A 27,605-nucleotide genomic window follows, 5' to 3' on the forward strand; every position below is an offset into this window, starting at 1 on the left:
TCGCGGATGTAACAATTATCCAATAGTCCAATGGGAAGCCGGGGTTGGGATGATTGACAGGCCAGGTTCGCCTCCCGATTGGCAGCTGGTCACTTCCGTGACTGGCCGCTGGACAGATGTGTTCAGATGAGACATGATGTGGAGATGCCGGCGTTGGACTGGGGTAAACGCAGTAAGAAGCCTGACAACACCAGGTTTAAGTCCAACCGATTTGTCTGACAGTAAACTCACAAGCTTTGGAGGTTTCCCTCTTCGTCAGGTGGAGATGAGATTCAGATCTTCAGATGAGACAACCAGGTATTGCAATCCCTGCAGTGTGTGCGCCCTGGCAGCACAACCCCTGCTTGGGGACACCTTAACATTTTTATCGTAACATCACTTCCCTTACAGCTAAAAGCAAAACACTGCAGATGCTGGAAACTGAAACGAAAACAGAAAATGCTGGAAAATCTCAGCAGGTCTGACAGCATCAGTGGAGGGAGAATAAAGCCAATATTTGGAGTCAGGATGACCCTTTGTCAGAGCTGAAGGCAAGGAAAATAAGACGAGATTTGTACTGTAGGGGTGAGGGGAGGGGGCGACTACTTGATGGGAAGGGCTGAGACAAAAAAACAAAGGGAACGTAAATGGTGATGATAAAAGCTAAGAATGGTGCTAATAGCAGCCTGTTAAGAGATCAGAATGCGTAAACAGCAGAACAAAGGTGCAGAGTGTAGGAATGTGGCAGATGGCCCTAGTTGGTCAGGGGTGAGGAGGGTGAAACATGATAGAAAGTTAGATTTTAGAAGAGAAAAAAGGAAGAATGGATTAATAAGATGAAAAGAAGGAATGAAATAAAATAAAACGAAATGGATTGAAGGTGGAAGGGGGAGTTCATGCTTTGAAGTTATTGAACTCAACGTTCAGTCCAGAAGGTTGTAAAGTGCCGAATTGGAAGGTGAGGTGCTGTTCCCCTAGTTTGCGTTGGGTTTCACTGGAAACCAATATCATTTTATGCCAAATTCTGGGATGTTCATTCTGCACACGACTTGGTCTTAGCCTCAGAGTCAAACTTGACAAAGGAGAAAAAAAACACATGGCTCTTAAACCACTGCTGCAAGACTCTAGGGTTGAGCAATGGTATTGTGAAACCATTCACCTGTCTAGCAATTAAAGTTATAGGAGAGTTATTGAAATTAAAATTATTTGTGCAAAGCAAAACAAGTATAACCACATTCAGCCTTGTATATTATTCAGCCTTGTATATTGGTACAGTTTAACTTGTGATGTTTTCTTTCACAGTATGTAACCATCTTTGATTTTGTAAGTTTAGAATTAAGTTGTGTAATTAACTTCTGTAACTTTGTAGTTCTTTTAAATTTTAATATCGTTAGATGGATGTGTTGTGTTATATTTACCATATCAAATCACTTTCAAGTACTAATTTTTCATATATTTTGTATAGACTGTGTAATTTCTGTAACTTTAAATTTTGTAAAATCGTTCTGTATTTTTAATTAACTTATACCAAACGCTAACAGATACAAAAATATACAATGCAAAGCATTTCTCTCAAAAACATCTTAACAAATGACTATTTTAATTACGTTCTACAGGATGTTCTGATACCTATCAATCAATTAGACATCTGGACTGGTGAATCCCTGTCCCCAGACATCGCATGCTGTCTTAGCTCAAATGAAAGCAAACATTGAAACCATTCTCACTTACTGTAAGTGAAACATACCTTATACAATAATATAAACCAATATCGTCCAATTATGCTTGGGTTAGGTGGATTGGCTATGCTAAAATTACCCATTAATGTCAGGGGGAATAGCAGAGTAAATACATGGGGTTACAGGGATAAGGCCTGGGTGGGATTGTTGTTGGTGCAGGCTCAATGGGCCATATGGCCTTCTTCTGAACTGTAGGGATTCTTAAAGTTTGTTTATTAGTCACTAGTAAGGCTTATATTAACACTGCAATGATGTTACTGTGAAATTCTACAATAAATTTTAAGTACTACTCACTTTGTAATCTTCTGTATTCATTTTAAGATTACAAGCAATTTTACCATTGTTATAAAAGTAAAGTAACTCATTCCAAGTAACCATACAGAGAAAGACACCAACCAGCAAAATGACTTCTAAAAACAGTTATTGATAGGGGTCTGAAATCTGAGGCAATGAGCTCAAGGTATCAACCATGGGGGCATGACAGCATATTTCCTCCATCCTGAACAAATGAGCAAGGGAGAAATCACAAAACATTCTTTTCTCTTAGCAAAAAGTCGTAGAGGTAAAAGAAACAGACTTTAGGGAGAGCGCATGGTCTCACAAATAACTCATACATCAGAGGTCCAGTCATGGGACAATAGGAAGTGAAATAAATAGATGAGCGTGATCCTCAAGAAATCAATCAGAAACTAGACCTCCTAGCGTCTAGACTAATCACAGATTGTTCATGCACCTCTTTAGAAAATTAGAAATTAGCCATTTTGGCCATGTAATGCCTATGTAATGCAATAATATTATTGCTCATGCTGAAGGTTGTAGCTTGGGATGAGTTAATAAACAACTGCTTTTACTGACTCAGTCATGCAGCAAATTTGAAACTGGAGAGTCTGCATTCTGTAGGGGAAGCAGATGTTATGAGCGAGCGAGGGTCAACCTGAGGCTGAACCATAAAGTCAGAGAAGTCAAGTCCTGCCCTGTTTTTCTTGAGAATTAATGTACAGCTTATTAAAAGTTTCCTGAGTGACTTCATCACATTGTCTCCAGTTGCCTATATGGTGAAGTCTCACATTTAACATAATTAAAAATTAAATTCAAATAAAACCTAGAACTTCTAAAGGAGGTGGAAAGGGAATAGAAGAATCATTACCAATTCCTGCTTTCCCCCAAAAAATGGGATCAGTGGTTATGATAGAGGTCATAGAGGTTCATAGCATGGAACCAGGCACTTCGGCCCAACTTGTCCATGCAGCCCTTTTTTAAAACCCCTAAGCTAGTGCTAATTGCCCATATCCCTCTATACCCATCTTACCCACGTAACTGTCCAAATGCTTTTTTAAAGACAAAATTGTACTTGCCTCTACTACTACTCCTGACAGCTCATTCCAGACACTCACCAACCTGTGTGGAAAACATTGCCCCTCGGTATCTCTCCCTTCTCACATTAAACCTATGCCCTCTAGTTTTAGACTCCTTACATTTGGGAAAAGATATTGACTATCTAGCTGATCTCTGTCCCTCATTATTTTATAGACATCTATAAGATCACCCTCAGTTTTCTAGAGAAAGAAGTTCCAGTCTATCCAGCCGCTCCTTATAACTCAAACCATCAAGTCCTGGTAGCATCCTAGTAAATCTCCTCTTTACTCTTTGTAGTTTAATAATATCCTTTCTATAATAGGGTAACCAGAACTGTACACAGTATTCCAAGTGTGGCCTTACCAATGTCTTCAACAAGATGTCCCAACTCCTGTATTCAATGTTCTGCCCAATGAAACCAAGCATGCTGAATGCCTTCTTCACCACTCTGGCCAACTGTGACTCCACTTTCAAGGAGCCATGAACCTGTACGCCTAGATCTTTTTGTTCTGTAACTCTCCCCAATGCCCTACCATTAACTAAGTCCTGCCCTGGTTCAATCTACCAAAATGTATCACCGCGCATTTATCTAAATTAAACTCCATCTGCCATTCATCAGCGCTCTGGCCCAATTGATCAAGATCCTGTTGCAATCTGAGATAATCTTCTTCATTGTCCACTATGTTGCCAATTTTGGTGTCACCTGCAAACTTACTAACCATGCCTCCTATATTCTCATCCATTAATATAGATGACAAATAACAGTGGTTCCAGCACCAATCCCTGAGGCACACTGCTAGTCACAGGTCTCCAGTTTGGAAAACAATCCTCTATAACCACCCTCTGGCTTCCATCATCAAGCCAATTTTGTTAACCATTTAGCTACCTCACCCTGGATCCTGTGAGATTTAACCTTATGCAACAACCTATCATGATCTGGAACTGCTGAGCTATTAGGCTGCAAAGTGCCTAATCAAAAGCAAAGCTACACTTCCTCCAGTTTCCACTGAATGTCAATAGAAGTGAGAGTGAGTGACTGTGTGTGTATGTAGGAATGAGAGTGAGTGACAGTGTGTATGAATGAGAGTGAGTGAGTGACTGTATGTGTGTAGGAATGTGAGTGAGTGACTGCGTGTGTAGGAATGAGAGTGAGTGAGTAACTGTGTGTGTGTGTGTGTGTGTAGGAATGTAAGTGAGTGGCTGTGTGTGTGTGTAGGAATGTGAGTGAGTGAATGACTGTGTATAGAATGAGAGTGAGTGAGTGACTGTGTGTAGGAATGAGAGTGAGTGAGTGACTGTGTGTGTAGGAATGAGAGTGAGTGAGTAACTGTGTGTGTAGGAATGAGAGTGAGTGACTGTGTGTGTGTGTAGGAATGAAAGTGAGTGAGTGACTGTGCGTGTAGGAATGAAAGTGAGTGAGTGACTGTGCGTGTAGGAATGAAAGTGAGTGAGTGACTGTGTGTGTAGGAATGAGAGTGAGTGAGTAACTGTGTGTGTAGGAATGAGAGTGAGTGAATAACTGTGTGTGTAGGAATGAGAGTGAGTGAATGACTGTGTGTATAGAATGAGAGTGAGTGAGTGACTGTGTGTGTGTAGGAATGAGAGTGAGTGAGTGACTGTGTGTGTGTAGGAATGAGAGTGAGTGAGTGACTGTGTGTGTGTAGGAATGAGAGTGAGTGAGTGACTGTGTGTGTGTAGGAATGAGAGTGAGTGAGTGACTGTGTGTAGGAATGAGAGTGAGTGAGTGACTGTGTGTGTGTAGGAATGAGAGTGAGTGAGTGACTGTGTGTGTGTAGGAATGAGAGTGAGTGAGTGACTGTGTGTGTGTAGGAATGAGAGTGAGTAACTGTGTGTGTGTAGGAATGAGAGTGAGTAACTGTGTGTGTAGGAATGAGAGTGAGTGAGTAACTGTGTGTGTAGAGAATGTGAGTGAGTGACTGTGTGTGTGTAGAGAATGTGAGTGAGTGACTGTGTGTGTGTAGAGAATGTGAGTGAGTGACTGTGTGTGTGTAGAGAATGTGAGTGACTGTGTGTGTGTAGAGAATGTGAGTGAGTGACTGTGTGTGTGTAGAGAATGTGAGTGAGTGACTGTGTGTGTAGGAATGTGAGTGAGTGACTGTGTGTGTGTAGGAATGTGAGTGAGTGAATGACTGTGTGTGTAGGAATGAGTGCGAGTGAGTGACTGTGTGTTGGGTAGTGAGAGTGAATGAGTGACTGTGTGTATTGGGTAGTGAGAGTGAGTGACTATGTGCATTGGGTAATGAGAAGTGAGTGACTATGTGTGTAGAAGTGAGAGCAAGTGACTGCGTGTGAAGGGGAGTGATAGAGATTGAGACTAGGTAGAAGGGAGTGGGAGAATCTGAATGAGTGTGTTAGGGGAGTGAGTCTGCCTCATGCCTATCTCAGGTTTCTGACACTCACCTACACACATACATTAACCCTCTCACTTTTTTTAAACTTAATTTATTGCTATGACATTACTGTACTTCTGCTCAGCAATTATTTCTTTAAAATCTTAACCTTTTTTTGAAAGTCAGCTTATTGTAGTGCCAAACTTCTATCTTTCTGAAATTTGCAAATTAGCCCCTTGAATCAGAAAAATATGCAAATGTGGTCCCCTAAATGAAGAGGTTGGAAAAGCCTGTTCTAAAGCAATATTTTCCAAAGTAGAGGTCATGACCTGTGGATCAGTGATGGGATGTTGAAAAATTAGTTGCCAAAAATTATTCCCAAAGATTGCCTGAAGTCTTTTCCATTTTATCTTTGGGTACATTCTTGCTGCAGTAGAGTGTACCACATGAGGCAAGATTAAACAGGTCAGTGCACCCTGTAGATGCACTTGGCACCAAGCCTCCTGTATGTACGTGCACTTGGAACCAGGTGTCCTGTAGGAATGTGCACTTCGCACCAAGCATCCTGTAGGTACATGCACTTGGCACGAAACATCCCAAATGTACATGAACTTTGCAACAAGCATCCTGTACGTACATGCACTTAGCACTAAGCATCCTGTATGTACATGCACTTGGCACCATGTGTCCTGTAAACCCATGCAGACATGGGGAAAACATGCAAACTCCACACAGTCACCTAAGGCTGGGATCGAATCCAAGTCCCTGACGCTGTGAGGCAGCAGTGCTAACCACTGTGCCACCATGCCATCCCTGGAGTCATAGGGCTTTAAAGCACAGAAAGAAGCCTATTGTGTCTGCACCATTTTCAAATATTTGACTTTGCATTTCGTGCTAAAGTCCCAAAGCGTTTCATGGGATTAATTTATTGTTTGTAAATGATTAGTTTGGGTGTCTCTACACTGGCAGAGACAAGGGGTGGGACTTTCCAGTCGTGCTCATCCCAAAACCGGAAAATCCCACCCGAGGTCAACAGACCTTTCCATAGTCTGCCCCTCATTCACTATGGTTCTCATGACAGGCGGAACGGGAAATTCTCCCTAGGGTGTGATGCCAGGCTGCCACCCATTGACACAACCAAGTATTTAATTGTATAAATCTCATCCAATTTTCCTTCCCTTCAGCTCTGATGAAAGGTCATCCAGACTCGAAACATTGGGTCTACTGTCTCTCCACAGATGCTGTCAGACCTGCTAAGATTTTCCAGCATTTTCTGTTTCAGATTCCTGCACCCGCAGTAATTTTGCTTTTATTTAATTGCTTCAGTCCAGGCACTCTGAATTTTACGAGCTCGCTCGGGCAAGGCTCGGGAAATATTCCGCCCGAGAAACTCCGTTCTCGCCCGCCCCGATACCCGGGCGGGCGAGGCGGTAGAATTGTGTGGCAATATGTAGCTCTCGCGCACGCGCGCGCGGCGCCGACCGCCGCATTCCATTCGGCCTGTCGGGGGCGCGTCCCCCACGTGACCGCGGCTATTAGAGCGGCGCCGCGGGCACGCGCTGGGCTGACAGCTAAGGGGACCAGGCGGAGGAGCAGGGAGTGCAGCAACATCTCTCACTAACAGCAGCAAACTCTCCAAAGTGCCAGACTAACCTGTGAGAGAGCGGGGGGGACTTTTTCATTTTAAGTAAACACACAGACACACACCTAAAAGCTGCCTGCCAGGCCCTCCAGTTTAAACATCATGATGTCCCAAATGAGAAGCACTAGCAGCAGCACGATGAGCCATGTCCAGACCCATACTGTGACCCAGGTAGAAGAGACGGTGCATTACAACCACCACAACTATGAGACTGAGCTGGAGGAGTACATGATGCAGGAGGAAGACTGGGACAGGGACCTGCTCCTGGACCCTGCCTGGGAGAAGCAGCAGAGAAAGGTCAGTGTCTTATTGTTCTGTTACCTAAGATAAATACTAAGTCAGAAACAAGTCCTTTGGCAACACGTGTTCATAGAGAAGGAAGGTACAAATCCACGTTAGCAAAGTGAGTTAAAGTAGACTCGAGTCCCATAAATAAAGTGACTATTTTTCATCATTATCAATAAAAGTTTGAGTACAAGAACCTAAAAGGAATTGGAAATAAATGCAATTATTTTTTGACAAATGGGACAAACTGTGTATACTGGTCAGTAACTTGTTTCAGGGGTAAACTATTTGTTTTGTATCAGTTTTCTGATAGTTACAGTGATTAAACTATCAATTAAGACCAATCTTTAGATTTGTACTGTTTTCAGCGGTTACAGCAGGATGCAGTCACACTGTAGAATGATTAAAGCAAAATACTGTGGATGCTGGAAACAAAAACAGAAAATGCTGGAAAACCTCAGCAGGTCTGACAGCATCTGTGGAGAGAGAGAGTAGAGCCAACATTTTGAGTCTGGATGACCCTTCGTCAGAGCCACACTGTAGAATGAATCTGATATCAGCATGTTCATATTGTTACTCCAGTGTTCTGCGTGGTATGGGATGTGCCAAGGAGTGTTTGAACAGCTGGTGACGTCTTTAGGATTAGAATGGATACAGCGTCTAATAATAACTGCAGTCCACTGGGAATTCTCATCCCTCCTAATCCACAGTATTTAACCAGAATTATTTGCAGCAGTTGCGCTCTCCCGTTCAATTAAGGTTAATAGAAACTTGTGCCAAACGCTCCTGTTCAAGTGGTCTTTCATACTTTCTGCTTTAATTAGTTAAAAGTGACAGTGTTGGTCTTTGCTGATATAGAGTTCATTTTTAAGACCATAGAACAAGAGTAAAAGATGGAATTAGAGGGTATGCTGGGGACAGCTTGCAAGAAGTCACCTTGCTTTGGTGCCATCAATTATGTGTTTCTATATCAGATTTCCATTATCTGCAGGATTTTACTTTTCCTTCAACCTGCACAAACACTCCATGTGTTTGTTTAAATGAACACAAAATAAAACAATGCAATGGCTCCAAAACCAGTCTCCCATCCATTTACTCTGTCTACACTTCCCTCTGCCTCAGCAAAGGAGTCAGCATAATTAAGGATCCCACTCACCCTAGACATTCTCTCTTCCACCTTCTTCTGTCAGGAAAAAGAAAAGTCTGAGATCACGTACTCAAGAACAGATTCTTCCCTGCTGTTGTCAGACTTTTGAATGGACCTACCTTGCATTAAATTTGTCTTTCTCTACACCCTAGCTATAACTGTAACAGTACATTCTGCACTCTCTCATTTCCTTCTCTATGAAAGGTATGCTTTGTTCGTATGGTGCACAAGAAACAATACTTTTCATTGTATGCTAATACATGTGACAATAATAAATCAAATCAAATCAAATCAAAATCAAATGTCCTATAGGATTTAAAATCTCCAGCCTCCAAATTTACAAATCCCTCCATGGCTTCACCCGAGCTTGCCTCTGCAGCCTTCTACGTTCCTTAGCCTGAAACCTGACGTTGTGTTGCTAGACATCCCTCATCGGTGGGAAAACCTTCTAGGATGTTTCCCCCACTGTCTGGAATTCATTCCCTAATCCCTCTTTGGCTTCTGATTCAGAAAGAACAAGGCAACATTTGAAAGAGGGAGAGTTGGGAGAAAGGGAAAGTAATAGACTTTCTTCAGATGCTTAATAAATCACTTCATACATCTGGGAAGTTTTTTTTAGCAAGCAATGTATGAATCCTAAAAATAACACAAGCAGAATGATTCAGATTTTTTTTGTTTCTGCACCTTGGGCTATTGGTAACAGAAATGTAACAATATGGGGCAGTTAGGAATGTTTGAGCATAATGGAGCATTGTTTTATTTTGTGTTCATTTAAACAAACACATGGAGCATTTGCGCATGTTGAAGGAAAAGCAAAATCCTGTAGATAATGGAAATCTGAAATAGAAACACAAAAAGCAAGGTGACTTCTTGCGAGCTGTCCCCAGCATACCCTCTAATTCCATCTTTTACTCTTGTTCTATGGTCTTAAAAATGAACTCTAAATCTTTTACATCCTACATGCTATCCTTTCCTTCCCCCTATGTATTCTATGAACAGTATTTTTTGACTGTATAGCACGCAATAAACAGTACTTTTCACTGTATCCCAATACACGTGACAATAATAAATCAAGTCAAAGTATGCTGGGAATATTCTGCTGGTTGGGCAGTATCTGCAAAGAGAGAAACAGTTAACAATCGACCTTCAATGTTCCCCTCTCCACAGATGCTGTCTGGCCTGCTGAGCATTTCCAACGTTTTGTTTTTATTTTTGTTAAGAAATGTACTTTCAACTCCCTGCACAGTTTTCCTGTGCTTATTCTCCCAGATGATCATAGAATTAGAATTCCTACAGAGCAGAAGGCCCATCAAGTTAGCACCAACTCTCTGAAAGTCATCTTACCCAGACACAACCCCCCCACCCCCACACAACCCTATCCTGTAACCCTGTGCATTTACCATGGCTAATCCACATAATCTACACATCTTTGGACATCAAAGGCAAATTTAGCACGGCCAATGCAGCTGACCGGCACATCTTTGGACTGTGGGAAGAAACATGGGGCGAATACGCAAACTCCACACAGAGAGTCACCCAAGGCCGGAATCAAAACTGGGCCTCTGGTGCTGTGAGGCAGTTTTGCTAACCAAGTCACCCACAATAGGCATAGGAACATGGAAATTTTCCCCGTTAGCCATTGCACTGCATTCCTTTTTTATGTTTTTGTGTGTTCCTGGTGGTGATTAGAACAACTTGTTTGGTCCGATTTGTTGAAGAAGAAAGAAATCAAGGATTTTTCTGGCTGACTTAACTCTTTCCTGATCAGTTCTATCTTTTACATAATGCAAATCCTGTGGCTCAAGCCTCCATTAAATTTCTTAAATATATTAAGCTGACTTCAGCTGAAGAAAGTTCTCAACTGGTTTCATCATCACATAAGAAGTTATCACACCAAGTCAAGTTTTCCTCTTCATCCCAAACATGCCCAGATCCTGATAAAAAAGATCCTTCAGCCCATCAGACCTATGTTGATTCCTTGATAAAGCTAACCAATTAGTCCCACCGCCCTGCTGTTTCTCCATAGGCCAAAGATATTTCAAGTATATATTCAAGTATGTATCTAATAAGCTTTTGAAGTTACTACTGAATCTGCCTCCACCACAGTTTTATGCAGTGCTTTACAGATCATGATCAATTGGTGTACTATTTAAAATAAAGCGTCTCCTCATCTCAATTCTTTTGGCAATTACCTTAAATCTATGTCCTTTGGTTGCTGATCTTTCTGCCACCAGAAATAGTCCCTCCTTCTTTATCTTATCAAAACCCTTCATAATTTGGCATGTTAGGTCAGTGCTTGGCTCCTCCCTGCATCTGTTTCAAGTAATAGTCTGGAAAAGAAGGCACAAGGGTGGAAAAAGCAGGTAACAAGTCACTCTGGGGTTTTCCCTCGACTCAACTGTTGGCATTGTTTGTAGAGGTCTTTTAGGTTGGTGGTGGTGTACAGGGGACCTAAAAAGAGAAAGGATTTACAAAATAACATAAATCATAGATGCAGGCACAGATCTGTGCCAGTTTCAAGTTCAGATAAGGTATTGCACAGCTTGCTGGAGATAAGTGACCTTGCACCAGTTGTCGTTTACATGCTGGTATTTTGGAGAGGAGCAGGGGAATTAATGACACATTGATAATTAATAACGGGGCATTTGAAAAAGATTTCAGCTGGCCTTCGTAGCGAGGGGGATTGAATATAAAAGTAGGGAGGTCTTGCTGCGGCTGTATAGGGCATTGGTGAGGCCGCAGCTGGAGTACTGTGTGCAGTTTTGGGTGCTGCACCTGCGCAAAGATATTTTGGCCTTGGAGGGAGTGCAGAGGAGGTTTACTAGGCTGATACCGGAGTTGAGGGGGTTGAGCTATGAGGAGAGGCTGAATAAACTAGGCTTGTACTCGTTAGAGTTTAGAAGAATGAGGGGAGATCTCATTGAGACGTATAAGATGATGAATGGGATGGATAGGATAGAGGTGGAGAGACTCTTCCCGCTCAAAAAAGACAGTAGGACTAGGGGGCACAGCCTCAAGATAAAGGGGGGGGTGGTTTAGAACAGAGTTGAGGAGGAACTTCTTCACTCAAAGGGTGGTGAATCTCTGGAATTGTCTGCCCGTTGAAGTGGTGGAGGCTGCCTCACTAAATATTTTTAAGACACGGGTTGATGGGTTTTTGATAAGAGAGGGGATTAAGGGTTATGGGGAGAGGGCGGGAAAGTGGAACTGAGCCACGACAGATCAGCCATGATCTTATTGAATGGCGGGGCAGGCTCGAAGGGCTAGATGGCCTACTCCTGCTCCTATTTCTTATGTTCTTAAATGGAAAAATATTAGGTAGTGGAAGCACTTATTTTCGCTGTGCCGCAGAACTCAAGGTAGTGTTTTATGCATTCTCCTTGTGGCACGTTTTAGTGAAAAATATAAACACTTTCAGAATTAAGCATCATTCTATATCAATTGTTAGATTCCAGCTCACATTCTGAATTGAATGTTACCCATATTTGCGACGAAAGGAGAAATGCTTTTGTACGTATCAATTTACACTTTAGTATAATGTAGCATAGACTTAACAAATTGGCATTCCTGATGAGAAGCTTTGCATCCCAAAGGACATAGCAGGAACATTCAGACATTGAGATCAGTGAGCTTTGCAGGATTTTCTGCCAACTAATTTTAAAAAAAGTGATTTATATCGGAAGCAAATTGGTTTGAACCAATTTTTGTCCTACTTGTGTCGATTGTGGTGGAGATAGGTGGAGTCCGAAAGACGTGCTGGTTAGGTGCATTGGTCATGTTAAATTCTCCCTCAGTGTAACCCAACAGGCGCGGGAATGTGGCGACTACGGGATTTTCACAGTAACTTCCTGGCAGTGTTAATGTAAGCCTACTTGTGACTAATAAATAAACTAACTAAAAGGTCGGCAACATGTAGATTTTGTGCTGTCAATTCTTTTACCAGATAATAGCATTGACCGGGTGACTCGAACATTCCTGGTTATCTTTGTGTGCTGCTGGCTGCCTCAATCCACCGCAGAGAGCTGAGAAGTGATTTGCTGATGACACATGGTGCAGCTAGCCTTCTGTAACTAAAGGCAGTCTGTCCCACTTGCATGAAAGCTGCACTGAGTTGCAACAGGCCACTGCAAACTGCTAATGCTGTCATTCTAAACAAGGAAAATTGAACACCAGCGCAGAAGGGGAACTCCAGGATCATGGATGCAGTGCTGAAGGCCACAGTGATGGAGGTTGACAGGAGGCGAAACGCCATCATTCCTCTGAAGACCAAAAGACCCTCAAAGTCCACCCTCAGAAAGGCTTGGGAGGAGGTGGCTAGGAAAGTCATCTGGACTCAAGGACCAAGACTTCTTGTGACCTAACATAGAGGGTCAGGCCATTGAATGCATCTTCACAAGACCTCCTATGCATCACAAGCCTGTTATGCTGCTCAATGCATCACACCCCATCACTCCTTAGAACTCTGTATTCAGTCCTAATACCAAGTCATGCTAAAACATACCTACCATTGTTCTCAGCTTCACTGCCACCTTTCACTTCCACATAACTCCAACTAGACACACTGTCAACATTCTTCTCACTTCCTTGCAGGAGTACAGAAAGGGAAGGAACAGAACCCTCGTGGACATGGATACCTGCATCTCCTGAGTCCTGTAGAGATGGTGGCACTTTGTGTCTTGAAGCTATCTGTGATAGAACCCATCTCATCTGACATTGCTAAGAACATGAATGATGGTATTTTCCTGCCTTATGCTTTTTCTTAAACCCAGCTGACTCTCATCCTGCTGTCCGGCATGATGAGCAAACTGCTGATGGTGTGGTCATGGATCTTTTGCTTTCCATCTCACCCCTTTCTTCAATCCAACCTTTCTCTTCTGATTTTCTGTTCAGTCACCCAGGAACTGCTGCCTGCCCAGCCTCAGCAGTTCCAGGAAGAGGAAAGAAAGCAAAAGCATTGTGAACGATCATTGGATCTAACATTCGCAGCCACCGGCTTAAATATCCACACAATATGTTCCTTAAAGACTAAAATGAAGTTGGAAGCTGCAAGTATTCGGATGGCACAGTGTTTAGCACTGTTGCCTAACAGCGCCGGGGACCCAGGTTCAATTCCGGCCTCGGGTGACTGTGTGGAGTTTGCATGTTCTCCTCGTGTCTGCATGGGTTTCCTCCGGGTGCTCCATTTTTTCCCCACAGCCCAAAGATGTTTGGGATAGGTTTATTGGCCATGTTAAATTGACCCATAGTGTCAGGGGAATAGCAGGGTAAATATGTGGGGTTAAGAGGATAGGGTCTAGGTGGGATTGTGTCATTGCAGACTTGATGGGCCGAATGGCTTCCTCCTGCACTGTAGGGTTTCTATGATTCTATTCTATGAGTCACCAATAGGCTAGTGCTGTGCCAGAACTAAAGAATGTTTTCTGTGTTTGCTCACTCGAGGATAAGGTCACAGATGAGTGTTGCTGCAGGGGCCTCCGATAAGGACCTCGATGAGCTGACGTTACAAGAGAGCGCTGATAGACTTGCATATTAAGTTGCTGGGTGCATTAGTTGGCCTCTAGAAATATGCCTGCTTGTGTGAATATTCCAGAGTGACTTTGGAGGGCGAGTGAGTTCCTGGATTTGGCAGGGTGTGTTGCTGCAAAGGATTAGGTAACCAATCCATACTCAGGCTGCAATGGGTAGGAGAGCCCGTTAGTTCTCCAGAATGTGAAGAATTTAAATGTACAGTCACTGTTCTGCATCCAACTACTTCTCACACAGAAAGTGAGCCTGAAAGAGTGAGTTGTGTGCAGGGGGAGAAGGGATTAGGAAAAGAAGAGGTGAGCAGAACTGCACAGTCAAGAATAAGATGGAAATTGGGACTGGGCAAGAATAAGGAGAGATTAAGGCACACTACCATCCATCAGAATGACTGGCTAAAAGCTCCCTGTTCGCTGTCCACTTCCAATCAATAACCTAACTTTCTAATCATGCATGAGAATAGATGAAGTAGATTTGACAGTATTGTGCTATTCACAGGTAGTTGTCTGCTGATTATCACTAAATTTTACAATAATTATTCAATGAGCATAGATATGATGACAAGTCCACTGCACTGAATATACTCTCCACTAATACTTGCTGTAGGGGAATTAAAATCTCCCTTAAGTTCTTTCTATTCCTTCTTTGTTTGCCAATGCAGAAACAACTCAACCCTAATTCAACACATCACTATTCGTAGACCATTCAAAGAACAAAAAATAAAGAAAATTACAGCACAGGAACAGGCTCTTCGGCCCTCCAAGCCTGCACCTACCATGCTGCCCGACTTAACTAAAATCTCTTACCCTTCCGGGGACGATATTCCTCTATTCCCATCCTATTTATGTACTTGTCAAGACACCCCTTAAAAATCACTACCGTATCCGCTTCCACTACCTCCCCTGGCAGCAAGTTCCAGACACCCACTACTCTCTGTGTAAAAAAATCTGCCTTGTACATCTCCTTTAAACCTTGCCTCTCACACCTTAAATCTATACCCCCTAGCAATTGACTCTTCCACCCTGGGAAAAAGCTTCTGACTATTCACTCTGTCCATGCTTCTCATAATCTTGTAGTCTTCTATCAGGTATCCCCTCAACCTCCATCGCTCCAGTGAGAACAAACCAAGTTTCCCTAACCTCTCCTCATAGCTAATGCCCTCCATATCAGGGACATCCTGATGAATCTTTTCTGTACCCTCTCCAAAGCCTCCACATCCTTCTGGTAGTATGGCGACCAGAATTGAACACTATGTTTGAAGTGCAGCCTAACTAATGTGCTATAAAGCTGCAACATGACTTGCCAATTTTCAAAGTCAATACCGTGGCTGATGAAGGCAAGCACGCCATATGCCTTCTTGACTCCACTTGCATTGCCACTTTCAGTGACCTGTGTACCTGTACACCCAGATCCCTTTGCCTATTAATACTCTTAAGGATTATGCCATTTACTGTATATTTTCTATCTGTATTAGACTTTCCAAAATGCATTACCTCACATTTGTCCAGATTAAACTCCATCTGCCATCTCTCCACCCAAGTCTGCAACGGATCTGTGTCCTACTGTATCCTCTGATGGTCCTCATTGCTAACTGCAAATCCACCAACCTTTGTGTTGTCAGCAAATTTACTAACCAATCTAGTTACAGTTATATATATTACAAACAGCAAAGGTCCCAGCACTGATCCCTGAGGCACACCATTTGCCCTCCATTCAGAAACGCATCCTTCCATTCAACTCCATGCATCTATCATCCACTCAGTGAGATTGGGACTGATCGATGTCCCAACTCCATATTCCTTGGCTAGCAAAAATCTGCCAATAAATTACTTGATTTTGTTTTGATTTATTGCTGTCACATAGAACAAAGAACAAGCATGTATTAGTATGCAAGGAAAAGTATTCTTTCCTGCGCACTATGCAGACAAAGCATACCTTTCATAGAGAAGGAAACGAGAGAGTGCAGATTTTAGTGTTACAGTCATAGCTAGGGTGTAGAGAAAGGTCAACATAGTGCAAGGTAGATCCATTCAAAAGTCTGATGGCAGCAGGGAAAAAGCTGTCTGCACCTGTAAAAGGAGAAGGCCTTGGGAATTCAGCTGCTTGATTTACTGACATGCAATCACGTTCAGTAAAACGGGAAATGTTCAAAGTAAACTCGACACAACAGCAGTGAAGTGCAATAATGAAACCAACCAAAGTAATTGATGTTCCTCTGGCACACATCACTGAAGTGAAACACAGCAGGTAAAACTTGATGTTTTTTTAAAATATACACATTTGTTCACTGCTAACTTTTCTTAACATTTTTATTATCAGAATTAACATTATTAGTCGAGATGTGATATGCTGCTTTCGGATGGCTCGTTAAACCAAGGCCTTATCTGCCCTCTCTGATAGATATGAAATCTTACGGTGCTATTCAAAGAGCAAGGAAATGTTGCCCAGGCGAACATATAGCACTAACCAGCATCACAAGAAAAAGTCTTGGGTATGATCCGACGCTTTAACCTAGCCAAAAGGCTGAGAAGCTATAGAAGGTGTATTTACCTATTGTACTTAATTACCTCTATAATTCAGGTTACAGCTTGCACTGTACAGTAATAAAGACAACCAATTACACCTTGTTAAGGTGCAATTACTTTGCATACTTAATCCACTCTCAATGGAAAGGGATTTATTGATGCACTGACACCTGCCTCAAAAAGTGAAACAATTCATTTGCTTCTCTGCCTTTTGGCTAGGATCAACCTTCGAATCAACCCAAGATGCCTTATCTTGTCAGCTTGGATCTCGTTCATCTCTCTTGTGGGGCCCATGAATTGGATTCAGTTTGAATTTGGTTTTTGGAGCAAGCAAGGAGATGGATTTGGGTTTGCACTCTGAGCGATGAGATTAAGACCAGATCACTTTTTCTTGGGATGCTGGTTGGCATGGATTCTCTTGGGCAACATTTCCTTGCTCTTTGAATAGTACCATATCTACCTGAGAGGGCAGGTAGAATCTGGAGTTCTAAAGAAAGCTCATTGATGTGAAATGTTAATTTTGTTCCTCCACGGATGCTGCCAGATCTGCTGAACATTTACCTGAAGAAGTCATAGGGACTCTAAACAATGGGTGGGACTTTATGGTCTCACTCGCTCCAAAATCATAAGATCCCACCTGAGGTCAACAGACCTTTCCATGGCCCGCCCCCTCGCCCGCTCCAATTCCAATGGTGGGTGGGGCGGTAAAATTCTGGCCATTAACTCTGTTTCTCTCTCCACCAATACTGACAGACCCATTGAGTTATGTACCCAGTGGGAAATTGGTCAGTAAAGCAAAGGAATAGTTGAATCTACAGGTGTAAAAGTTGAGAGAAGTTCACAGAAATATTACTGTTAGAGATGGGTGACATTATGGAGATGGAATTTTCTGATGGAGAAAATATGGGATTGTAAGCACAACTTATAGTTGAATGGGATGCCAAGACTGCAACCAAACTGGTTCAACCCAAGACTATGTTCACGAGTGGGATGGAATTGAGGAGAAGGATACAGAGTTGTGGTGAGGACAACAGTAATAACAACAGAAAATGCTGAGATTATTCAGCATCTTCTGTTGTTATTACTGTTGTGCATTTCCAGCATTTTCAGATTTTATTATAGTAGATTTTGGTAAATTCAATAATATGTGTAGGCAACAATGTTGTTTGTAACTAGACTATATAAATTGTGCAATGTGTAAAGCAGGCAAACTGTGTAAGCACAAACATGTGTAACATAGCGGTGGAGACGGTTCATGTTCTATGATATTATCTCCAAACATGGCATCAAGTTCCATTCCTATGCTAACAACTCTGTTCCAGCTGTGCACCATTTATCAACCCCTACAGTGTCTTGTAGATACTGCTTGTTCTTTACACCGAACGGATTGCTGTCATTGTCCTCACCACAACTCTGTATCCTTCTCAATTCCATCCCCCTCATGAACATTGTCTTGGGTTGAATCAGTTTGGTTGCAATCTTGGCATCCCATTCAACTATGAGTTGTGCTTACAATCCCATATTTTCGCCATCAGAAAATTCCAACTCCATAATGTCACCCACTTCCAACAGTAATATTTCTGTGAACTTCTCTCAATTTTAACACCTGTAGATTCAACTATTCCATTGCTTTACTGACCAACTTCCCATTGTGTACATAAATCTTACAACATCAGCTCATCCAATACTCTGCTGCCTGTGTCTTATCATAGCCCAGGACCCGCTTGCATATCACTTCTCTCCACATCATACCTGCAATAAGTAGCAGTCCCCCGTTAACTCCATAATTAAAATTCTCATGCCCATGTTTGAATCCAGGTCCTATCTTTGTATCTCCCTCCAGTTCTCCCACAGCCCCTGTCAAACTTTCCTTCAGCCATCTAGATTCAATGTTCAGGAATTTCCACCCCAAAACTTTCTTCCTCTCTACGTTGAAGCTTCTCCTCTCATTGTCACTGAAGGGTTTGTTGGCATATGTTGGTCAAGTTAGTGACTTCTGTGACGATCCCTTTAAAATGGACTATTGAATGATATAGAAATGTTCATTGGCTGGGATGGTGGTATGCTGTGTTAAGGCAGCAACGTGCAGTGCTTGATAGATGAAACTGCAGGTCCCATTTCAATACATTGAGTTTGTAACAGCAGCCAAACATTGTGGGAAAGTGTTGGGAAGAGGTGAAACATAGCACAGAGATAAAAATCAGGAACTGGCTTGACCATCCAGCTCTATATAATTCTTGAAGTTCAGCAAAAGTGGTAGTGATGGCCTTGGAACACATCCCTCCCTCAGACGGGTGAAATTCAATAAAGGAGAAATGGAGGTTGCTAATAATCATATAATGGGTGGCACAGTGGTTAGCACCGCTGCCTCACAGTGCAAGGGACCCAGGTTTGATTCCCAGCTTGGGTCACTGTCTGTATGGAGTTTGCACATTTTCCCCGTGTCTGCGTGGGTTTGCTCCGCGAGCTCTGGATTCCTTCAACAGTCTGAAAGACTTGCTGGTTAGATATGTTGACAGGTGCCAGCGTGTGGCAACTAGGGGAATTTCACAATAACTTCATTGCAGTGGTAATGTAAGCCTTACTTGTGACAAATAAATCACAGAATCACTACAGTGCAGAAGGAGGCCGTTTGGCCCATTAAGCCTGCAGCGACAACAAACCTATCCAAGCTCCATCCCTGTATCCCCATGTATTTTCCCTGCTGGTCCCCTTGACACTAAGGGGCGATTTAGCATGGCCAGTCAACCTAACCTGCACATCTTTGGACTGTGGGCAAGAATTAGAGCATCCAGACAAAACCCATGTAGACATGGGGAGGATGTGCAAATTCCACACAGACAGTTACCCAAGGCCGGAATTGAACCTGGGTCCCTGGCACTGTGAGGCAGTAGTGCTAGCCACTGTGCTGCCCAGCCATTCCAGGATGATGGAATGTTACAGAATTCCAGCCTGTGTGGAGTTTGCATATTCTCTCTGTGTCTGCATGCTTTTCCTCTGGGTCCTTGGGTTTCACTGAGTTGTGTATGTTTTTGAGAAATAGCAACATATTTTTAAAAAAAAACATCCAGTGTGTGGGGAGGGTGGGAGTGGGAAAGGGAATTTCTGTTCTCCCTGGCCCTACACAAAAAAAAATTGTGGGTGACCTCCATGCAATGGGCAACATGGTGGCGCAGTGGTTAGCACTGCTGCCTCACAGTGTCAAGGACCCGGGTTCGAATTCCAGCCTGTCTGTGTGGAGTTTGCATGTTCTTTCCATGTCTGCATGGGTTTCCTCTGGGTGCTCCGTTTTCCTCCCTGATGTAGGATTTGCAGGTTACGTCGATTGGCCGTGCTAAATTGCCTCTTAGTGTCCCAAGATGTGCAGGTTAGGGAACTCACAGTTGTCTGTATTGGATTTAAATTGGAAGTGATTATGAACTTTATTGTTGCTGTAGTAGTTCTGAGAGAACAGTGATTTATCAGCTCCCTGACATTGAGCACTCTTCTTTACATTTTCATTCAGTATTGTTCCCCAATAAGTAGTGAGCAGAAACAGAAATAAATAACAGTTCTTTAGACCTGTCGGGCATAACTTTTTTTTACACATTCATTTGCAAATTCGATAGGGTCTTTTAAGAGACTTCTGGATGAGTACATGGGACTTAATAGGATTGAGGGTTATAGGTAAGCCTAGTAGGTAGAGATAAGATCGGTGCAACTTGTGGGCCAAAGGGCCTGTTTGTGCTGTAGTTTTTCTATGATTCATGGGACACGGACATCGCTGGCTGGCCAGCATTTATTGCCCATCCCTAGTTGCTCTTGGAGGGCATTGCTGTGGCTCTGCAGTCCCATGTAGGCCAGACAGGTAAGGACATCAGCGAACCAGGTAGGTTTTTCCAACAATCGACAATGGTTTTGTCAGTAGATCCGTAATCCCAAATAGCTTTCATCAAATTAAATTCCACCATCCGCCGTGGTGGAATTCAAACCCAGGTTCCCAGAACATTAGCTGAGTTTTTGCATTAATATTCCAGCGATAATACCACTAGGCTATTGCCTCCCCTCAAAATAAACTGATTTCCACTGCCCCTAAAAATAAAAAACAAATTGGATGGTTTATGTTTCCAAATGCAGCTGATGACGAGAGAACAATACATTTGCTCGTTGGTTGCTGTGGGTATCTGAAATCAGAACTGATTCCAGTTCCCAGGACTAACATGGTGAAACTGTCATAAAATTGTGGACTGCCAGCACAGGATTTGGAACATGTGCCTCAAAGCTTTGTAAGTAAAGCAAGCCCGAAGTACTGATTCTACCTGTCATCACCTAAAGTGTTGTTATATGGGTGACCGCATCATAGAAGCACTATGTTACTTTACAACTGGGAGAAAGAATGTGCTACTGATTTCCTCGAAATGCAACAGTTGGCATTGTTGGCGGACTGGCACTTGTATCTACACACAACCTTGACATTTAATAGCCAGAGTTGCCTGATAATTTTAGAAACAATGATTGTGGCTTGCTTTAAAAAGACAAGCTTTGACATTGATGCCCTGACACATATCATTGAAGTATGGATGGGTCAATTTCCTTTAATAATCCGAAATGACCTTATGTAAAATAGTTTTATTCCATGGAAAATTTGCCACATATTTTCAGTATGATTTTGTAGTTTGTCTGTGGAGGCAGATGCCCCCTCGCCAAAATCCCTTTATTTACAAACTCTAACAGCAGTACACAGGGTGCTATCAATCAGCAGTCTATCTCCAGGGGTATCAGAGGAACTGACACTCCCAGTTAAGTACAAGGCAAAGACTCCTTGATTAGCCCATCAATTGGATCCTTAATCAGGGAGTTCACACTCCAGTAGGCCAACCTGAATGGCTTGATTGAAGTCATTAGTTTATGTTAGTTATGGTGGTACCTGGGACCCTAGATACAGTCTGTGCCCCAGAACAATTGTGACTCCTGGCACACTCATTACTGGCTGCTGGAAATTGCAGTCATGTGTATGCCAGGCTTAGGACAGCACCGGGTCTAGAATAGAATTGGGTGCAAGTGCAACTGCTCCTTTCCTCTGAAATCAACAATTTGCTAATACTTAGGTCTGCATTCTTCTCTCCCGTCCTGTGCTAAAATTGTTTGGGATGGTGGCAAAAAGCTTATTTCTTTCATGAGCTCATTCCCTTTTGGAATCTTTGATTGTTGGCAGCAATGGCTGCAGCTGTGGCGATAGTGCTCCCCACTGAAAGTAACACCCTGTCCTTTATCTGGGACTAGCAACTATGGCACTGCCAAGATTCGTGAACTGTTGTGACCCACTGACCAGCCAACAGCTCTGGGAGGTGGACCACATGATCTATTGGACAGTGGCCCCAGTGTCGGGACTTCATCAGAACTGATAAAATTCAGCCTGCCATTTTTGCCTACTCTTTAAATGATTTGCCAATTCCTTTTTGGTTTGAACCAATGTTTTGAGAGTTACCGACTGCTGCTAATCAAATGTAAAAATTATTTACACTACACTTTTATCTAAAGTTGCGCATTTAATCACTTATGAGAATATTGACTTTACAACTGTTCAACATAATGGTGCAGGACAATTAGTTTAGAATAAATTAAGCTACAGTACTCACTGTTGAAAAACAGGTTCAATCCCATGAATAAATTGTTGTACGATTGGGTTAAAGAGCACAGGGACCAAATTGAGGGGGCAAACTGGGCAGTAATAATTGACACCTCATTTTATATTCTACCTGACGTGGATTCTATAATCCAACTGATCTTGTCTATCTTCTCAGTGTCTCTGGATGAATTGGAGATCTAATGATTGCCATCTTAATCTAATCCACCATTATATGTCACATGTCGCCTCCCCAAAAGACTCCATCATCTTTGACAGTGTTAGACATGTAATAGGCTTTGAGCAAAAGAAAGGGAGGAAGGTGGGGAAGGAGAACCAGAGAAGGTCTGCAGTAGAATGGAAGGCAGCGGTGTCTGAATGTCAAAAGGCTTGGTGGTGGAAGGGCTTCGCTCATATCCATTTTGTTTCTAATATCTTTCATGTCACTTTTAACCAATTCAGGATTTACCTCCTTTCTCTTTTGTACACACTGGGACAAAGTACTTGTTAGGTAGCCCTGTCAATTTCCACTTAACTGACTCTTGGTTATACCTCAAGTTAACCTTGACTCAGTTGGTAGCAATCTTGCCTCCGAGTTAGAAAGTTGTAGATTTGAATCCCACTCCAGCAATTTGAGCATATAGTCCAGGCTAATGCTTCAGTACAACACAGTGATTGCAACGCTGGAGGTGCTCTCTTTCAGATAAAACATTAAGTCAAATCCCTGTTTTCCCTTTTAGGCATTAATAAAATATCTTATGGCAACTATAAGAAGAAGGCTAGGGATATTCTCTCTGGTGTCCTTAGCAATATTTATCCTCCAACTAACATCGCTAAGGCCAATTATCTGGCCATTATCAAATTGCTGTTTGTGGGATCTTGTTGTGCACAAACCTGCTGCTGCATTTCCCTATAATATAACAGCAACTACACTTCAGATGTATTTACGTGGTTGTGAAGTGCTTTAAGATATCCTGCTGTTGTGAAAGGTGCTATGTAAAGGAAAATCTTCCTTTCTTAGCAACTCGTGATGCACAATTGCAGGCTGCCAGCTGCTGATGGTTGGAAAACCAGCAAGCTCCTGTCTGAACCAGCCTGGAGGGAATGTGTAATAACTCCAGGAGTCAGCTGTAAAAGGAATACTGCTTTATTGCACAAAATAAAGTAAAGCCACAAGCCTGTGGTGAATACGAACTGGTCCAAACTGGGACAATACAATAACGGGCCCACTCAGGGTCCTGCTTTATACAGGGCTAGGTATACAAGCTGCACCTGGAGAGTTAATTACCAATCCCCATGGAACTCGTCTTCTATGAGTCCTGCAGGACGGTCAATCAGTGATTTTCCCCAGGCAATTCCTGGGGGTTATCACAGAAGGGAACCTTTAAAGACTGCTGTTTAGGTCACTGTGTTTTGCGTATGTCACACACTTTATCCATATGTACCTTGAAGGGGGCCATAAATGTTTGTTAATTTTTACGTGAGGACACTTCTCTGCACATTATTATGCCTTTTTTTTAATATCCTGTACATTTTTGTGTCAATGCAAAACCACTCCTCCTCCCTCCCCTGCCCTCTGCACTTGGTCATCTAGTTCTTATCATTAAGTTTGTTCCACTTTTGTTACAACCTTTTCCAGCTACAGTATAGTATCTAATAATTTTTCCCTGTTAGCCCTGATGACAAGCCAAATGGACTAGAAACATTAACTCTGTTCTCTCTCCTTACAAATGCTACGAGACCTGCTAAGTTTTTCCAGCATTCTCTATTTGCTCCATAATATCTCTACTTCAATGGAAATATTCTCAGTACTGAATGTCTCCCCGATAATGATCGTACCCTATCACTTGTATTATTCTGGCAGATTTAGTGTTTGCTCCCCATATGGGTTGTTCATGATTGTTCCATGGCAGTTCAGACTCGAATCTCCCATGTTCTATACAATGCAGAGGTCACAATCAGGAATATCATTAAAAGCTTGGGGGGGGAGCAGGGCCTATTCACACCAGAGTCTGACAGTTCCAGACCTCTGCACGTGCGCAGTGGCTCCAATCTGTCAGCCTGCGATTTACTGTCCAGCTCGATTACCAGCAGTGCTGCCTTCCCACGGATCACACCCGACCCTCCCCTACTTCTCCAATCTCCAGCTACCCCCATCAGTGACAATCCCCCTCCCACCCCAGCAGACCCCCCCCACAGGAGGCAGAGCCCTGTGCAGACCACCACCCCCCCCTCCAGCCAGCCTGCCTTGATTGCTGCCCTCCCTCCAGCCCCCATCGATCACAATGGTAGAATGGCAGCAGGACCTCCTACCCCCCCACCAATCCCTCGCTAGGTGCTGGCCCCATCCCTTGGCACTGTGCCATGCCCAGTAGGCAGTGCCAAGGTGCCCTCTGGGCATGGGCATTTTGTCCCTTGGGAAGTACCAGGGGTACAGGCTGGCACTGCCCTGGTGCCCATGCCCAAGGGGTACCAGTCCCCACTATTCAACGCACTTGGTGGGGGGGGGGGGGGGGGGAGCCTGATTACCCCACTTCACTCTAGCAAGGTCTTCTGCTAGTTCCCTGAAAGTGGGGAGCTGGTCTAAAGCCCGCCAGAATGAAATTATACTGGCAAGATGGGAGATGCTATTGGGCCCAAAGACTTCAGTCCCGGGCCCAACTATGACACTTAAATAAGATTAAAATAACTTACCTGCTGGTCTCACTGGTTTCCAGCGTGGTTTCAACCACACCTATGTTGGGAGACGCATGTGCATCGGGAATGCGTGCACGAATCCTGCGAATTGGCCCACATGCGATTCTCCTGGCCTGACGCACTAAAATATTAACACGTCAGAATGGGAGAATCGCCCCCATAGTCTATCCATAACCTGGGTGTTGCTGTCAGGAAACAGAGGTAGTTTTATTGTTTGTATTGTTGGACATTATAAATAAGGTATCGACTTAACTGAGTTCAGTTTACTGTTTCTATGTAGGAAAATGTTAAATGATAGTTAGATTCAGGTTTATCAAAGGTGTTTGCATGTATGGGGCATTTGGTTTCATTTCAAACTGTGTCTATATTGTGCTCGGAGAGTTTACAATGTAAAAAGCAATCAAGTGTGAGAACGGAATAGACAGTTCCTTAGCAATCAGGGGCCACCTTTCGGTTGGGAGGATTTTGGAGTTTATTATTAACTGGACCCCAGGTGGTTGGAGCTAGCTGGTGAACATAAGAAATAGGAGCAGGAGTAGGGCATCTAGCCCCTCGAGCCTGCCCCGCCATTCAATAAGATCATGGCAGAGCAGTGAGAGAGAAGGCAGCTCTCACTGCTCTGCCAGCAGCAGAACAATGGCATAATGGGCAAGAAAACAAGTTCCAAAAACTAGAGAACCACTAGTTCTAGAAACCTGAGCATGAAAAGAGAAGTTCCAGAATGATTGTAGTCAAAGGCACATCAAAGAACTGGAATTTGAACAAGGCACTGTTCATTGAAGTTAAAGACAGCTGAAAAGTGCAGACCCATAAGACCATAGGACGTAAGACCAGAAGTAGGCCATTCTGCCCATCAAGTCTGCTCCGCCATTCAATGAGACCATGACTGATCTGATGTGATCATCGTCAACTCCCCTTTCCCACCTTATCCCTATAACCCTTACTGATTAAAAATCTCTCTACCTCCACCTTGAACATACTTAACAATCCAGCCTCTAACACCCTCTGTGGTAAAGAATACCATAGATTCACTACCCCTGAAGAGAAGAAGTTCCTCCTTACCTCTGTCTTGAATGGCTGATCTCTTACTCTGAGATTATGCCCCCTGGTCCTGGACTCTCTCACCAGGGGAAAGAATCTCTCAGCATCACACCTAGTGAAGTAGGTCAGAGAGAAGCCAATATCTGAAGCAATCTTAAGATTAGTGACCTTAGTACAACCTGTGAGGCAGTAATGTTCTGTTGGTGGCTGGATACCTATGAGATTTGTGGAAGCTTGAATGTTTGTGACAATTCAGGACAGAAGTATACTGAAAGGAGAGGTGGAAACACTGAAAGTGGATTCTTGTGAAAACCTGCTGAAAGAAAGCTTTTTTTTTGGAAGAAAGTTCCAAGGTGAGTATTTTAGAGAGTGGAGATCGGAAACATTTGTGTGATTATCATCAGGGGGAATCAGAGGAGAAATCCACAGAAGTTCAATTGAGTGGCACCTGCCACTTGGTTTCATGCTGGGGTGTATCTGACCACAGGCAGCCTGTTGCTTTACAGGGACTGTGTATTCACTAAGAACATTATAGCATAAGATATATTTGTACCTATGTAATCTTTAAAACCTGTGTACATTTATTAAGATAAATGGGAGTGAAAGGATATTGTATTACCGTCAAACCTTTCATGTTTAATAAATGTTATTTTTTATGTTAAAAACTAATTGTAGTTCTGTATCTCTGTTTATCCATGTGGTCTAAAAAAGCTAAATGTCATGGTATCTTGAGCCAGGATTCCATTCTGGAACCTTCCAGTCCAGTTATGACACCAACTGGGATCATAACAGATGGCTCGTAAAAGAAAAAATAATTCTTTTTTGTCCTGATAGTCTGTCTATTTATGAAACCTGTAATCCTTTATCTAAATGGCCATTCTAATTATGTCCAACTTAACTTGTCTTTACCAAATATTAAACACTGCCCTTGATTATCCCATCCATCTCCAAATAATTTGCTCACCCACACCTGTAATTTCCAAAATATTAGTGCAACTAACTATTACAGCATAGTAATAGCTAAAATCATTTTCATTTTGTAACATCTGGACACGTGTAACAATCAGACTTGAGAGCCATTAAGCAAATTATTTTTTTCAGATCTCACTATTTCTTATAATTCTACAAGTAATCGTTCAAGTTGTTTAGATTAATGTTCTTTTAAAAAAACAACCATTATAACCCAAGTGCCTGTCTCAAATGGTACTGTTGGGTGTTGAACTATTAAACAGCTGCCAGGTTTATGTCTTCCTTTTGACGAGATACTTATTCTTAGTAGCATAAAAGTAAACCTGAGCTAAGTAAATCAATCAATTGGATCATAAATAAATAATTTATTGCAGATACTACAATAGCTCAGCTGTGCTCAGAGGGATGATAGGTTATTGTCTTTGATTGCTATTCACTTTCTTGATTGTTAAAGTGTGTTCCTATTTTGTATTATTCTGCTAACGCTGTACATTATAACTGAACTTCATTGGAAAAGCCCTGGGGTGTCAGTGATATCTATTGTTGTGACTGGATCGTATCAAAGCCATAAATGAACCTCTGCTTACTTTATTTTCCCCTCAGTTAACAATGTTAAAAGTAACCAGATATTATGGGGTTTAGTTTCCTTCAGGCTCTTTGTTGGGCCTGAAAGGTGTCCTATGTCCAGAGTAAAGATGACCACTTAATATGCCATAGCACACAATGCTACGGATTGAGTGCTGGAA

General features: G+C 42.7%; 1 protein-coding gene across 3 annotated transcripts in view; it reads left to right on the plus strand.

The window, feature by feature from the left end:
- Positions 1 to 6,988: 6,988 nt before the first annotated feature.
- The window catches only part of LOC145351076 (alpha-actinin-2-like), a 97,656-nt gene continuing 77,039 nt past the window's right edge, over positions 6,989 to 27,605 (plus strand). For all 3 annotated transcript variants that reach the window (XM_080200684.1, XM_080200682.1, XM_080200683.1), the window contains exon 1: positions 6,989 to 7,364. In XM_080200684.1, coding sequence (XP_080056810.1) covers positions 7,170 to 7,364 — 195 coding nt within the window. In that variant the 5' untranslated portion in view covers positions 6,989 to 7,169. The remainder of the gene's footprint in view (positions 7,365 to 27,605) is intronic.

This window comes from Carcharhinus amblyrhynchos, chromosome 12 (assembly GCF_965287045.1).
Source record: "Carcharhinus amblyrhynchos chromosome 12, sCarAmb.v2.hapA, whole genome shotgun sequence".
In the NCBI taxonomy this organism is placed as follows: domain Eukaryota; kingdom Metazoa; phylum Chordata; class Chondrichthyes; order Carcharhiniformes; family Carcharhinidae; genus Carcharhinus; species Carcharhinus amblyrhynchos.